The 13,551-nt window shown below is 47.0% G+C and overlaps 1 protein-coding gene across 10 annotated transcripts in view; it reads left to right on the top strand.

The window, feature by feature from the left end:
* Positions 1-465: 465 nt before the first annotated feature.
* RNF220 (ring finger protein 220) overlaps positions 466-13,551 on the top strand; it is a 214,259-nt gene continuing 201,173 nt past the window's right edge. For all 10 annotated transcript variants that reach the window (XM_051807719.1, XM_051807728.1, XM_051807756.1 and 7 more), the window contains exon 1: positions 466-1,206. In XM_051807719.1, the coding sequence (XP_051663679.1) occupies positions 582-1,206 (625 nt within the window). In that variant the 5' untranslated portion in view covers positions 466-581. The remainder of the gene's footprint in view (positions 1,207-13,551) is intronic.

The raw sequence follows: 13,551 nt of genomic DNA on the forward strand, positions 1-13,551 counted from the left end.
ATGTATGCTGACTAATTTGGGTTAACTATGTACAAAGGATATTTTTATGTTGGTTCTGCACCCCCTCCCCAAGCAAGTAGTGGTGTGTGTATGTGGGGGCTTTCTTAAGTTTATTGCGGTTATATGTACATGCCACTTGCCATATAAAATTCCAATTATAATTTGGAGTTACTATGTTAATTTTATACTGAACCTTTTTTATTAGTGCATTATTAAATCTGCATGTTATTATGTTTGGTTTGCCTTTCATTCATCTGCGCTGGATGATACCCTTTAACCTGGAGGGCCAGGGTTGATTCCACCAGTGTGTGAAGTTGTCTATTGATTTTCTTGAATGAGAACAGTGGCGCGTCTCCGGCCGGTGGCTCGTAACACATGTGGCCACCCTGCTGCTGGAGCGTCCCAGAGAGATGAGTGCAGTAACCTAACCGGCCGTGTTTTCTTTCCTTTTCTGTTTCCTTGCAGTGTTCGAAGGGTGACGATGCTCCAGTAGTTTTCCCCGCTCCATTCCTAGGCATCGCTTTGCTTTCCTTCGGGGGAAGATCGTTCTGCTCGTGATCCTGCTGAGGAAAGAGACTCCGATGGACTTACACCGGGCAGCGTTCAAGATGGAGAACTCACCCTATCTCCCCAACCCGCTGGCCTCCCCAGCACTGATGGTTCTTGCCTCCACCGCTGAAGCCAGCCGCGACGCTTCCATTCCCTGCCAGCAGCCGAGGCCTTTTGGAGTCCCCGTGTCAGCAGATAAGGACGTGCATATTCCCTTTACCAATGGCTCATATACTTTTGCCTCCATGTACCACCGTCAAGGCGGGGTGCCGGGAGCGTTTGCGAACCGTGACTTTCCTCCATCCTTGCTTCACCTCCACCCCCAGTTTGCACCCCCCAACCTGGACTGCACCCCGATCAGTATGTTGAACCACAGCGGTGTCGGGGCTTTCCGCCCCTTTGCATCCACTGAGGACCGGGAGAGCTACCAGTCAGCCTTTACGCCAGCCAAGCGCCTCAAGAACTGCCACGACACTGACTCACCCCATCTGCGCTTCTCGGACACTGATGGGAAGGAGTACGAGTTTGGCACACAGCTCCCTTCCAGCTCCCCCGGCTCCCTCAAAGTTGATGATACGGGGAAGAAGATCTTTGCAGTTTCTGGCCTCATTTCTGACCGTGAGACTTCATCCAGTCCCGAAGACCGAAGTGATAGATGTAAGTACCTCTGTTGACTTGTTGGTGGTTCTTCAATTGTGCCTCACTGAGATACTCAACAGGTGATTGTCCCACGGTGCTGTGATACTTGCTGGAGGTGGAGGCAAAGCAGCCTTTCCTGCCTGCCAAGCTCAGCCATGCAATATTGCCTTGTTCTTCTAAAAGGGTTGACAGATTTTAAGGTGAGGTGCTCGTGAAGGAAACTTGCCTTCCAGCACATGTTGGAGAGGTGATATTGACCCTGCAGAAATCTCTCCGTGCCCCAGTGCGAGGCTGTAGGTGCTGGTACACGTATGTGTATAAACAGAGATGCAGCTGGAGTGCATAGCCAGAAACTTTCCCAAAGCTTGCAGCAAGTACGTGCCCCCTGCTTCTCCAGGTGTTTCTTTCTGACCTTTTCTTCATGCACACCATTCTTGTATGATTCACCATCGGGATTTGTGCCTCCGGTTAGGACAAAAATACCTTTTCCTCTGGTTAACTTAACAATATTTCTGGCCACTGAGCTCCCTCTTTAAGGCATAAATACAAATTGTTCCTACAATTCAATAAGCTGTTGCATCATGTGCTTTCTCTGAGTGTTTCCCCCATTTGGTGCCTGTTGAGAGGTGATGTGCCGTTTTGCAGGCCGGTGATCGGACTGAAGGAACCCAGTCCACTTGTTCATGACTGTAACTCCATGCTCTCCCATCACCTTGTCTCTTGTGGTGTTGCCTACACAGAGAGGCAGAGCTGTCCTTCGTGAAGGGCAGGCTTCCAGGTTTGCAGAGCTGGGAGGTGACCCATGATGGGGAGTGGTCTGGGGGCAGCAGAGCATGGTACCCCAAGGAAGAGCACTGACTTATGATTAGAGTTTTCCTGTAAACCCAGAGATGTAGATCAAGGAGTGAGTGGTTTGCTTTTCACATGGGCTCCATTGTTCTGTTAAGTTTTCTTCTTAGAAAACCATTTTAATATTGTTGTTGTTATTATTATTACTTTTCTTTTAAAACCAAAACCTGCTGCACCATTCCTTCCTCTCCCTCTCAGACGTGATTTTTCTTCTCCCCTTTATGATACCGAGGAGAGTAATAGAGACATTGTGGCTCTCTCTCCCCTGTCGGCGCTGCTTCCTCAGGCTGTCTCCTTGAATTAGGCACTGTGCTAACTTACCGGCGCTAAAAGGCATCTGCCTAAACCCAGCGTACCTTTTCAATAAAAGTCATCATAAAATCAACCTGCCTTGTAAATCCATCGCTCTTTGGTTTTGAAATACGCTGCAAGTGTGTCTTTTATGCCGGCATTTGCGAGGGTAGGACGATTCCCACTGAAGGCAGGAGCTGTGTATTTCTTGCAGTACCAATGTGATCTCTTATCTCTCTCCCCCCTCTCCTTCTGATCCACCCCCGATCGTGCTACTTTTTGTGCTGTAAGCTCCTTTCATTGTTCAGCATCTCCTCTCCCTCCTTTTGGGTCCGTGGGGGAAGTGGCTGTAGGTGGGAGCGCATGTGGATGTGGATGTGTGTTAAGCTGGTAATGTAATTATCCACGGGGGAGGCAGGTGAGATGGCAAGGCTTAGAGACATCTTTGTTGATGCTCTTTCCCTTATCAATATAACCTGGCTGTGAAAATGAAGCTTGCTTGAAAGAGTACTCTGGGAGATAGCGGCGGAGGAGCGGGTCCGCTACCTAAATGAATTTAGAGCACATCAGCTGCTATGGATCTTGGTGGCAAAATCCTGTCAGATACCCCATTTAAAGAAGTAAATCTGTTAAATGAATTAGACCGCATGGAGCGCAGCTGTGGGCAGACAGAAGGGTCCACATCCACCGCCGTGCCTTGCCTTTGCCAGCAGCGTGTGCCGAACGTGGGTCCGCTCCTTCCTGGGAGCAGACGGGGCTTTGCTCGGGCGCGTGCGAGAGGCAGCCAGGGTGACACCGGCTCCCTGTGCCTCTGCCAGTGCCGTGGCAGGGGACCTGCAAGGGAAAGGAAGCAGAATAAAAACTTTGCAGGCAGCTTGGAAAACTTGGGCAGAAGTGGGAGGTGTTTTGTCGTGTTGTTCTTGTTACCCACGTTGTTAAATTTCTTGAAGATGCTTTGCTGCGCGGTAGAGCTGAGCAAATGCAACATCCCTGCTATTTCATCGACATTAAAATTCTTCTGTAACTACCAGGATGGTGTACACTAAATATGTCTGTTGGCTCTGTATCATATTCCTATCACATGTAGATACTGCACCATGGAAACTTTGCTCCATTTAGACAGCGAGTTTATTTGGTGTGTGCATACACACGTATGGGTGTGTTTCCTGGTGGCCAAAAGAGCAAGTGGTAGAGCTTTTTAGGGGATCCTATTAGTCTTTGATGTTGACCATCAGAAAAGGAAAACTTCCACAGTGAGAGACTCAAAAGATTGCACTTAGCAGATATAATGGTGATCCTGTTTTGCATTAACATTTGCATTTATATTTTTGGAGTTTCTATATAAGGGTGTACTTGGGGGGATTTGTTGTCTCTGAGAAGTTTGGTGAATTCCTTGCGTAATTGTTATATATAAGCCTTTGTAAAAGCTACCTACTTTTGCTCCTGATGGAGAATCTGTTGCAGGTAGGTGGCTGTAGCTTCAAGGTAAAAATGTAATTAGGCTTTTCTACAACTGCGAGCAAAAATTGTAAAATTTTCTTAGATCAGCAACACCTTTCCATGTCTAATGGGTGCATTTCAGATTCGCAGAGCTCATCTGTTTCGTTGTATTTTTCAGATTGCTGAAAGGGGTTGTGTTACATGGAAGCTGAATTGCTATGATTGCTCTGCGTGGTCTTCTGCTCCACTGCGCAGAAGCCTTTTCTTAATAGCTCATTAAAATATTTGTTTTACCCCGTAGCTTAAATGGTAATTTTCTAAGAAACTTCCATTAAAACAAAATGATTCAATCACTGAGTTTTAATTTTCCTGAAAAACAGGTTTATGCTTGAAATACTTTGCAACAAAACAAGGTTCAAAGTCAGGCATTTACACCACAAGGAGTGTTTGGAAGGTGCTTATTTAGTCCTCTGCAACATGGGAAGGAAGTCTTGGCCTGTTTTCACCAGTGGAGGAAATGTGAGGAATTCGGTAAAATTTTTTGGGATACGTGCTGGTATATTCCCGATTAACACCTGGCCCTGTAAGATGTGTGTTTGTGCAGTAGAGATCGCTCAGCCTGTTGGGTGAACCTTTCCTTACTTTTAAAGCAGGGTGTTGCTTAGGCCCATGCTCCGCATCCCCCAGAGGGACAGTATCTCCTTTGGCGTGCATTTGGGTGGGATTGTGCTCTCTGTTAAGCAGCAAATTGGGCTAGGATGTCTGTATTTGGATAAGTTGTCTCTTGCTGTAAAATGCAACACATAAAATTCAGGACATCCAGAGTGATGGAGTGTACAGGGGGCACATAGAAAAGTGGAGCCTTTCCAGGGAGATGCAGACATACCGTGTACTGGATGGGCCCATTCCCTTAGGTGCTTACTGAGAGAAATAATGCCATTTGTTAGAGTTTAGGAGCTTCTTGTAAAGCATGTGTTAAAGACACTGGAAGACATATTTTATGGGTTTCCTTTAATAAGCGTACAATAATTGAGATTCCTAGAAAGAGTGGAAATAAATGGCATGTTCCTTTCTGCAAAAGAGATCTATAGCCCTATTTTAAAACCAGGAAAAAAAAATAAAGATTCCTGGTTTTGTTCTTTACTTCCAATAAAATTTGTCCTAGTGCCTTTCTATATCAAGTCACTGTGGCATTGCTTTCCCACAAAGTGACACGCAGAGGTCCATGCTGAAGCTTCAACCTCCTGGCAGATAACTGGACCTTGTCAGAGCAGACACTCTGCCTTCCCTGCAGGGCTGCCCATGCCCCCAGCCTCCTTGGGATCACAGGAGATGCTTTCCCGTTGCTGTCTCCTGCTTGGTCTCCGTCACGTGTTGTCTGTGACTTCTTGTGGAGCACAGGCCAACGTGTGAAGGTGATCCTCTATGTCCTGGATGCTGATTCAGTTTCCAGGCTCTGGCCAGAGCCTGGCTCTCCATGTCTCAGTTTCCCTGCTCGTGCTGGTGGCTCTTACTCAGCTGCTTGTGTGCCCTGAGGATGAGTGATTGAGCTGGGAACAGGCTGGGATCCCCTGGGATCATCCCTGGGGTGTGCTGGGTATAGTGGGGGTGGATCTATTAGCAGTATTTTGCTTATTATTATTTTTGATAATCATATTTAACCTCAGTTATCTGGACACAGTTTGTGTTGCAATTGGTTTCTTTTGTGCATGAGAAGTTGTGTGCCATATTAGTGAGCTCTTTGTTCCACTTTGGGGTTTTAAAGAACATCACTAGCATAGAGTTACTTTTCCTTTTGAAACAACTGGTTTGTTATTGATCAAATGTAAATTGCACTTCAGGTGATGGACATCAGGGCTATGATGACCACAGCTTGAATTCCTGAATAACATGGTGCTTTGGAAATCAGATCAACCCACCCGCTCAGACATGTGTGTGCTGGGATTTGTGTTTATGGGCTGGGACCTATGTAGAGAGCTCAGTGTGTGTATGTACATGTGCTGGGGGAAGAAGGGTTTTTTTCCTTATATTTTATGGCAGAACAATGGCTTGGATGGGGAATGCACATGTGCACACATCCATTGCTCACAACTCTTCCCACTGGGATGCATCACTTCCAGGGCCGGTAAAATTTGGGGTCTAATGTGAAGTGATGCTTTGTTGCTAATAATGATCAGCCGTGACCATGGGAAATTGCAAGCTTAACTCTGCTTATGAAATAATGAAATAAATCGAGTGGAATGTTTCTTTCCGTTTTGCAGTGCCCTGCATGATGTAGGAGGAGTGAAGGAGCAACAGTGGATTTTCTGAAGGGGTGGGCAGGCAGATGGGGCAGTAGCAGACGTGATATCTGTGCCATCCATCCCTGTTGCACCACCAAAAACACGCTGTCCTCATGGAGTGAGCTGTGTTGCATGGAGGGAGGTCTTGGAGCATGCGGCAATCGCCTCCTTTTCCTGCTTTTCTGGCAACGACCTTCCTGCTCCCTCTGCAAACTGTTGCCGAGACTCCTTTCCATGCTGTTCGGCTTAATTGTCTTGTCGGGATAAAGAAATGTTTGAACAGTTAAAGTGGGGAAGGGCTGGATGGGAGCAGCCCCTGCCGGCTGCGGGGCCATCTGGCCTGCCTTGGATCTGCCGGTCTCCAGTTTATATTTCTCTTTCTGTTATTTGGGGCTATCTGGCGCACTCGGAATACCTAATCACCATGGTGAGAGGAGGGATGGAGCTGCCTCCCCCGCCACCCCTCTGGCCTCCCCTTCCCATCAATTGTCATGCAGAGCCCGGCCGGGCGCTGCTCCTCGCAGCCCTCATTTGCTGTCCTCGCCCGCTCTCGGCAGAAGGATGGCTTTTAATTGATCGTTTGAGGGGGAGGGCTGGGGCTGTTTTCTTCTCCAAAATGTTTCCCCGCGCAGCCGCTGCCATCCGGCCGGCCTTCGTGTGGTCTCAGCCATGCCAGCAATGCCTTGTGCCCTTTCTCTTCCTTTTTGGGCTCCCTGGGAGCCAGTGCTAGGGCTTAGAACCACTGTCCTCGGAGTGCTGAGCAACACCGAAATGTCGTATTTATCCATCTCCTGCTGGAGAGATGGGCATGGACACAGTAAATATTTATCGCTCCTCTTTTGCCCTGTGCATCTGGATGCTGGCAGGAGGGTATTTATTGTACAATTGCAGGGCAAACCCCCCCCCCCACCTTGCTCGGTATTTCCCATCAAAACCACGGCCCCCAAACCGCTGGCCAAACCTTGCTTTTCGAGAAGGAATGAATCGCATTAAATCTTCAGCCCCATCGATCAGACTCGACTGCTGTCAGAGAACTGCGGCAGGAGAAGTGCAGGCAGACTTGGCGGCTGCCGTGCTGTGCTGGGGATCGGGAATCCTGACCTCGGGCATGGCTTGGAGTCACGGTTTCCCGATCCCTACCGGGGGAGCAGTGATACCTCCCTCACAGCGGAGTGTGCCGCTTTGATATCTTCTGACAGAAGACACTAGGCAAGGGCAAAGTATTAGTATTATTAATATAGTACAGTTAGTAGAATATTATGAACTATTATAAATCATTACTGCTAAACTGCAGTTATTAAAGGAAATGACCAAAGTGCACTTTGCGAGCCAGGATCTCTGACAGTTAAAACATTGTTTTATTATTTTACTTGCTAACTTGCAAAATTCAAGAGTTAGCAACAGTTTCCTGGTTGATTGGTAGCGATTGCGTAAGGAATTGGGAGAAGAGGGGGGAAGTGGGCGAACATTTCAGGAGGGAGAGAATGAATGAGCCTTAGTGCCTCTGTGATTTATTTTTCTTTCTTTGATATTTTGAAGGTCTTGAAGGAAAGAGACATACTCAGGCATGGGCCTAATCCTGGTCTGCAGGAGTGAAAATGTTCAAGACAATGAGGTCTTAATGTTTCTGGAATTCCCCAATGAAAAAAAATAGAAGTGAAGGTGTTTGTGAATCACTGCTGGTTGTTATTTGTTTGATATCATTTAGACAAGTCCCATTAAATGCTAGCAGCAGATTCATTTTTCCCTCTTTGTTTGCCTTCCAGGGAGCAGAAAACAGACATAATTATATTTTACGTGAGACTGTAAGATTTCCTCTCATCTCTTTTTTTTTTTTTCTGGCTAATATCTGCAGCTATAAAATAAATTCCATTTGTGCATACATGGTGTTAGACTGAGGTAAATAACTGTCATCTAAAATCTGTCTAACCTTAATCTGCATCAGGAGCACTATAGAGAACTGTACCCATTTGTATAATATTAAGCTTTATTTTTATTATGGATTTCTAATGCAAATTCATAGTGGGAGCAAAGTTGTTTTCTTTTAATACCATATTCCAAGAAAAGCAGCCACTGAAAGCAAATTGTGACGATTTTTATCCCGTGGTTCATGTCACTGGTGGTCTTCTATCATGTCAATGTGCTTGATGGCCTGTGAATGTTTCATCTCTCTTCTTCAGGATGGAATAGCAGATTTGGGGACTTCTGAGGACATTTTTCAGCTATGCAAAGCAATTAAAATTCTCCAGAAATTATGGATTTCTATTTGAGAAATTTAATGTAGGATTGGATTCCTATACAGTGTCCTCTGAAAAAGGGCATGTGCATTTTTTGTAGATCTACCCATGTAAACTGTGTTGTGTCTTTCTGCCCCTTCATACAACCTCGCTGTTTGCCTGCTTGGCTCTGCTGACCCGAGTATAAAAACTCACAGGTTACAGCCATTTGGGGCAAATTCATTGAATTCAGGGTTTTTTTTAGATTTTTAGTGCTGAATTATTTTCCTGTTACTGCTTGGACATCGGGTATTTGCTGGCCAGGTTGGCAACCCTTCTCTGGGACACAGCCCTCAAGTCCGTGGAAGCTCTGGCTGAAGAAGTACTGCTGGGTTTGGTGCTACCTGTGTCCATCTTCTTCTTCTTTGTCCTGTCTTTTAAAAACAGGAGTGGTGGTTGTGATGGCCTGGGAGTTCTTCTTAGCCATCACTTTGTCCTCTCCTTCGACCATTTGCTGGCATCTTGAATTGCAGCAGTGCCCTGAGCAACAGAAGAGGGGGAGAAGCAATGTTGGGGAGGGGTGAGGCAAGGAGGGATTTATTGTCTTAAATGCAGATAACGTGGGAGGGAGACCTGGTGACAGTGAAACTGCTTGTGGAGTTCAGGTGTGGGACACTTCCGTCGTATTTTTCCTCACTTGGGATGTAGTTTCTAATCAGTGTTGTTTTAAAACCTTCCTTTTTTGCTAAGTTGAGGCTGATAACAGCTTTCTCACTGAATTGCAGAAGAACAAGAATGTGCTTTGTACTTTTTTTTTTTTTTCGTGAATATTGGGCTGTTCTGCAGTGGAAAAAGGAAAGGCACCACATGTCTCTGTATACCCCTAAAAGGAAGAGCTGGAAACTGTGTCCTTGCCTTCCCCCAGCAGTACCGATTCTCAGGAGCTGTTTCTCACCAGAGTAACAACATAAAGTTTTTTAATTTGGAAAGACCCAAGAGCTTTCACGTGTGAGCTTTTTGCTTGTGCAGTCCTGCGGCCTTACCTGGGCTTTCTAGATGTGCAGTGCGACAGCCCTGGGCAGGGCAAGGGTGGCAGGACACATCCAGCTGCGGCTCCTGGGCTGGGTGGCACGGCTGGCTCCCTGAGCACGGGATTGTTCCTTGGGAGGCAGGTGAGTGCCTCGCAGTGCTTGTATGAAAACAAAACCAGAAGGCACTGGGGCGAAGGCTCCACGTGACAGCCTCCCCAGAAGCGATTGGTTTTCTAAACAGAGCAAAAAGTGAAACTCTGGGGACTGCCCCTGACAAACCCCTTTTCTTTCTATTGGGATTTTCGGTACTTTGATTTAAATTCAGGTGGTTTTAATTCAAAAGGACTCAACCTTTTAATCTGATTTTTGTGTTGTTTCCCTGCACTTTAGGAAACAACTTGCAAAGCCATTTAGAATGTGAAATTGTCTGTCCTGTAACATCCCTCGCTATAAGGAGACATAGGATAATCATCCCTCATTGCAGAGAGCCTGCTTTGGCAGTTTTGCTGGGATGGGGAAAGCCTTGGTACCAGATTGCAGCTCTGCCTTGTCTTCCAACCTGGCTTCCAATACGGAAGAATTCTTTTGGAGTTTTCTGTTCCAAACCTGTTTGGGGGGACACTCCACAAAATTTCCTGCCAGAGGCCTTGCTGGAGCCTTGCGCTGTTCAGGAGGCAGTGTGAGGGTGTTTGTGAGTGAGAGAGAAGGAGGGTGAATGGGGGCTAATGGCACCCTGGGTGCTGCACCTCAGGCTGGGTGAGTGAAAGCCTTATCAGGGTGGCCTGGCCGTGCTGCAGCAGGGCCGCCCCGCACCCAGCCCAACCTTTGGCCCATGCAGGCTAGAGGGAACCTTGTCTCCTTGTTGCTGTTTGCAGTGTGGAGGATCTTGTGAGGCTCTGATGGCTGTGGATGGGTGGAAATCCCGAGTGTTGGGCATCAGTGCAGGTCAGAGGTATCCAAGCGTTGCAGCACCGTCAAGGGGGTTGTAGAAGCTCTCTTCCCTCTCTTGTTTATTCTCCTCCTTGCAAACTAGCCTCACTTCACATTGCTGGTGCTATAGGTGAGAGATAACCCCCCAGCAAAGTCCTTAGCCAGGGTGACAGCTTTTACCTCCTAAGCACTTGTCTTCAAGCCTCCCTGAGGAGGCAGTTTGACCACTGGCTTTTTTTATTTTTACTGGGGAGATGAAGGAGCAATCAGTGACCTGGGTAACCCCGCACAGAGCACAAGCGGAGGAACTTAATGGTTACAATCAAGAAGTTGCCAGCCTGAGTGGATTCATACCTCAGGGGGTGCGCCTTGGATGGGAGAAGGGGAGAATGGGCAGCCAAACTCTTGTAACCCTGCATCTTTGCCCTCAGATTTGCACTTTGCTCAGCACAGCCTGTACAGGACAGCTGGCCTTGCTCCTGCCAACTCTGCTCCTGGGGACTGGTTGCCGCTGTCTGTGCTGCTCCTTCCTTTCTGCATATTTGGGTTCATGCACAGAAGTGTTGCTCTCAAGGAGCCGATCTGGTTATGGAAGAGGGGAGGTGATGGGCAGCCTTTGCTCAAGATTTGGGGCTGTGTTGAAGGTGCCGGGAGGTTCAGTAGTGTGGAAAGCAGGGTGTCTGCAGACCAGAAATTTAATGTCAGCAAGAGGTGTTTGAAAGAGTGTGAAGTAGAAAAATGCTGCAAGTTATTTCTGTCTTAATTTGGCAAATGTGTCCAGTCTCACATTTGGTCCAGGACTGAAATAAGTATGATGATATTTGGATCAGGGCTAGGCTATACTGGAAAAAGTAAGCCATGAAAGTCTGCAGATCTCTGTCTCCATTAGGCAGAAGTAATGTTCCCACCATCTCATTATTTTCCCCTCTTAAAATGAAAACAATGCATTGACTGTGGAAACAGGGGAGGATTGTGTTAGAGTAAGACAGAACTGGGCAGAGAGAACTTGAATCGGCCTCACTTGCATGTAACAGAGATGTCATGGGTGTAGGAGCCTGGGAAGCTGTGTATGGTATGGTCCAGATCAGGCCCCAGGTTTATGGCACATCTCAAGGAAGAAAGGACCTTAAACTGAAAAAACAAAAAACCCTTCACATTTGTTTATCTCTTCAGGAACACTGTGAGGACCCAGTGGGCTCTTGGGCATGTGCATCTCCCACCCCAGGGAGCGGGCACATGTTGGCAAAGGCTGGGGAAGGTTACAATGTCAATGAAAAGCATCTGAGTGTATGTTCTCCCAGATGTTGCCAATTCTGTCTGGGTTGTTAGCTGCACCTGGGCAAAGAAGAAAAGGAAACCCCTGGGTGGTGTGATGGCTTTTGCAGAGGAGAAGGCAGTTAGACACCACTTGCTGATAGTCTCTCTGCTATGTACTCAGGTGGCTCCTGACAATCGGGTGATCCAGGACCCACATTTTTCTGTGTCTAAGGAAATGTGTCATCAACTCGTCACATACCAATTCTTTTAGTTTTGTTGCACATTTCTAGCTTGATTAGTGGGGGGGTATTGAAGATGAAGGACAAGTTTATTGGCAGAGCTGAGTGTGCCTAATCCTCACAGCCATGTGGAGCAGGAAGAGGGAAGGGCTGCCTGGGCAAAGCCCTGAGCATAGACTGTGCTTGTGCTGTGGACTCTATTGACCTTGGACAGGCAGAGTAATTTCTCATCACCCGTCTTTAAAGCAGGGGTTATGATATTCCCCTGCTGAAGGTGGTTATGTTCATGTTCCAGAGCTGCTCGGGTCCTAGAGCAGTTGTTATAACCATGGTACCCGGATTGAAAAGGCTGCATGGGGGGAGGGATGGTGGCTTGTTTAATAAACATGATAATTGGGATTTTTTTTCTGAAGAAACAGTTGCCAAATATTTTTTTTTTTAATGAAACTTGGATGAACAGCTGAAAGCAGTGGCTAGGAACGGTAGAGAAAGAACTGAGGGGGAAATATTTGGAGTAAGGTAGATAAAAGTGAGAGATAAAAGAAATAATGCAGGGAAGGATGAGTAATCAACATTCTTGGAGTCGAAGCACAAGCTCTGGCTTCCTTCCTGAGCAGTAAAATAAAATTAAAAAAAAAAAAAAGTCTTTAGAACAACAAAACTCTGGACGCGCTGGTTTCCTTCCTGACAGGCCCAGCCTGGTGGTGTTTCGATGAGTCCTCATTGGCAACCAGGGCTGATCTAAAGGCCAAAGGCAGAAAGATTGGGGGGAAGGGAGAGGAATTTAACTCCTTGAGCTCTGCTGGAAAACCAGAGATCTCCCGCTTTGTGCGCGTTCCTTTTGCCATCGCTGGAGCAGAACGGTGCTCACTGTGGTTCAGAGGTCTGAGAGGTGACAGCTACATTTACCCAGGTGCTTGGTCACAGTCAGATGTTATAAAACTAAAGTGAGTATTTTTAATCCTTGTGGATGAAGTTCCTAGGACTGTGAGAGGTACAACATGGCACACCAGCACCAATGAGCAACGCGGGAGGGGACTCTGAGTAGGAAGCCCTGACACGGTGCCATTGCCGTCTCAAGGATGCTCATTTTACTCATGGCACCCAATTTATAGTAAAGTGCTGCTCCAGTGTCTTTGGGAGCTGGGAACGTGGGAGGGGAGGCTGTGTGTGTGCTAGACAGGTTGAATGGCTTGGGCAGAGCTTGTTTTGCAACTAACTCTCTGAGCCTTGCCGCTCTCTGCAGGGTTCCCCTCTCTGAAAGGTCGAAGCTACTTCTTAATTCTCAGCAGCTGACAAAATATTTATTTTCAGGTACTTAAAATATTATAATTTGAAGTGGAGTCCAGGGCCCTGGCTGGAGCTGAGCTTTTGTACTAACAGCTTCAGTGAAATGCCTTTTTCCTCCTACAACTTGCCAACAAATGCTTGGAAAATAATTGTGGGACAGTCATCCCTTTAGTGAGCAGATCAAGAAGATTTGAGACTTGCCAGAGACTTTCAAAGGACAGGCCAAAGGTTCAAGTTGTTGCCAGTTCTATTTGTCTTAGCCTTTATACTTACTTTTGTGTCATTAATTTCATCAAATGTCTGTGGGTAAAAGGCACCCAGCAGGCTGCTGCTTTCGCTGAGCTCTCTGGGTGTACTTGGACATCTCTCAGGAAATAAGCCCACCTTTTTGTCCAGGGAGAGAGATTAATCCCACCACAGCTGTAGCAGAAAGAGGCTTAGCCACTAACGTGACTCGGAGACGGTTGTGCTGGGGGAGCAGGACCCTGTTGTCTTCTCTGCAGCCCTTTTTAACTGGTTTTGGCAGAGACATGCACAT

This window comes from Manacus candei, unplaced genomic scaffold (assembly GCF_025592945.1).
Source record: "Manacus candei isolate 608988 ecotype Guabito, Panama unplaced genomic scaffold, ASM2559294v1 h1tg000005l, whole genome shotgun sequence".
Classification (NCBI taxonomy): domain Eukaryota; kingdom Metazoa; phylum Chordata; class Aves; order Passeriformes; family Pipridae; genus Manacus; species Manacus candei.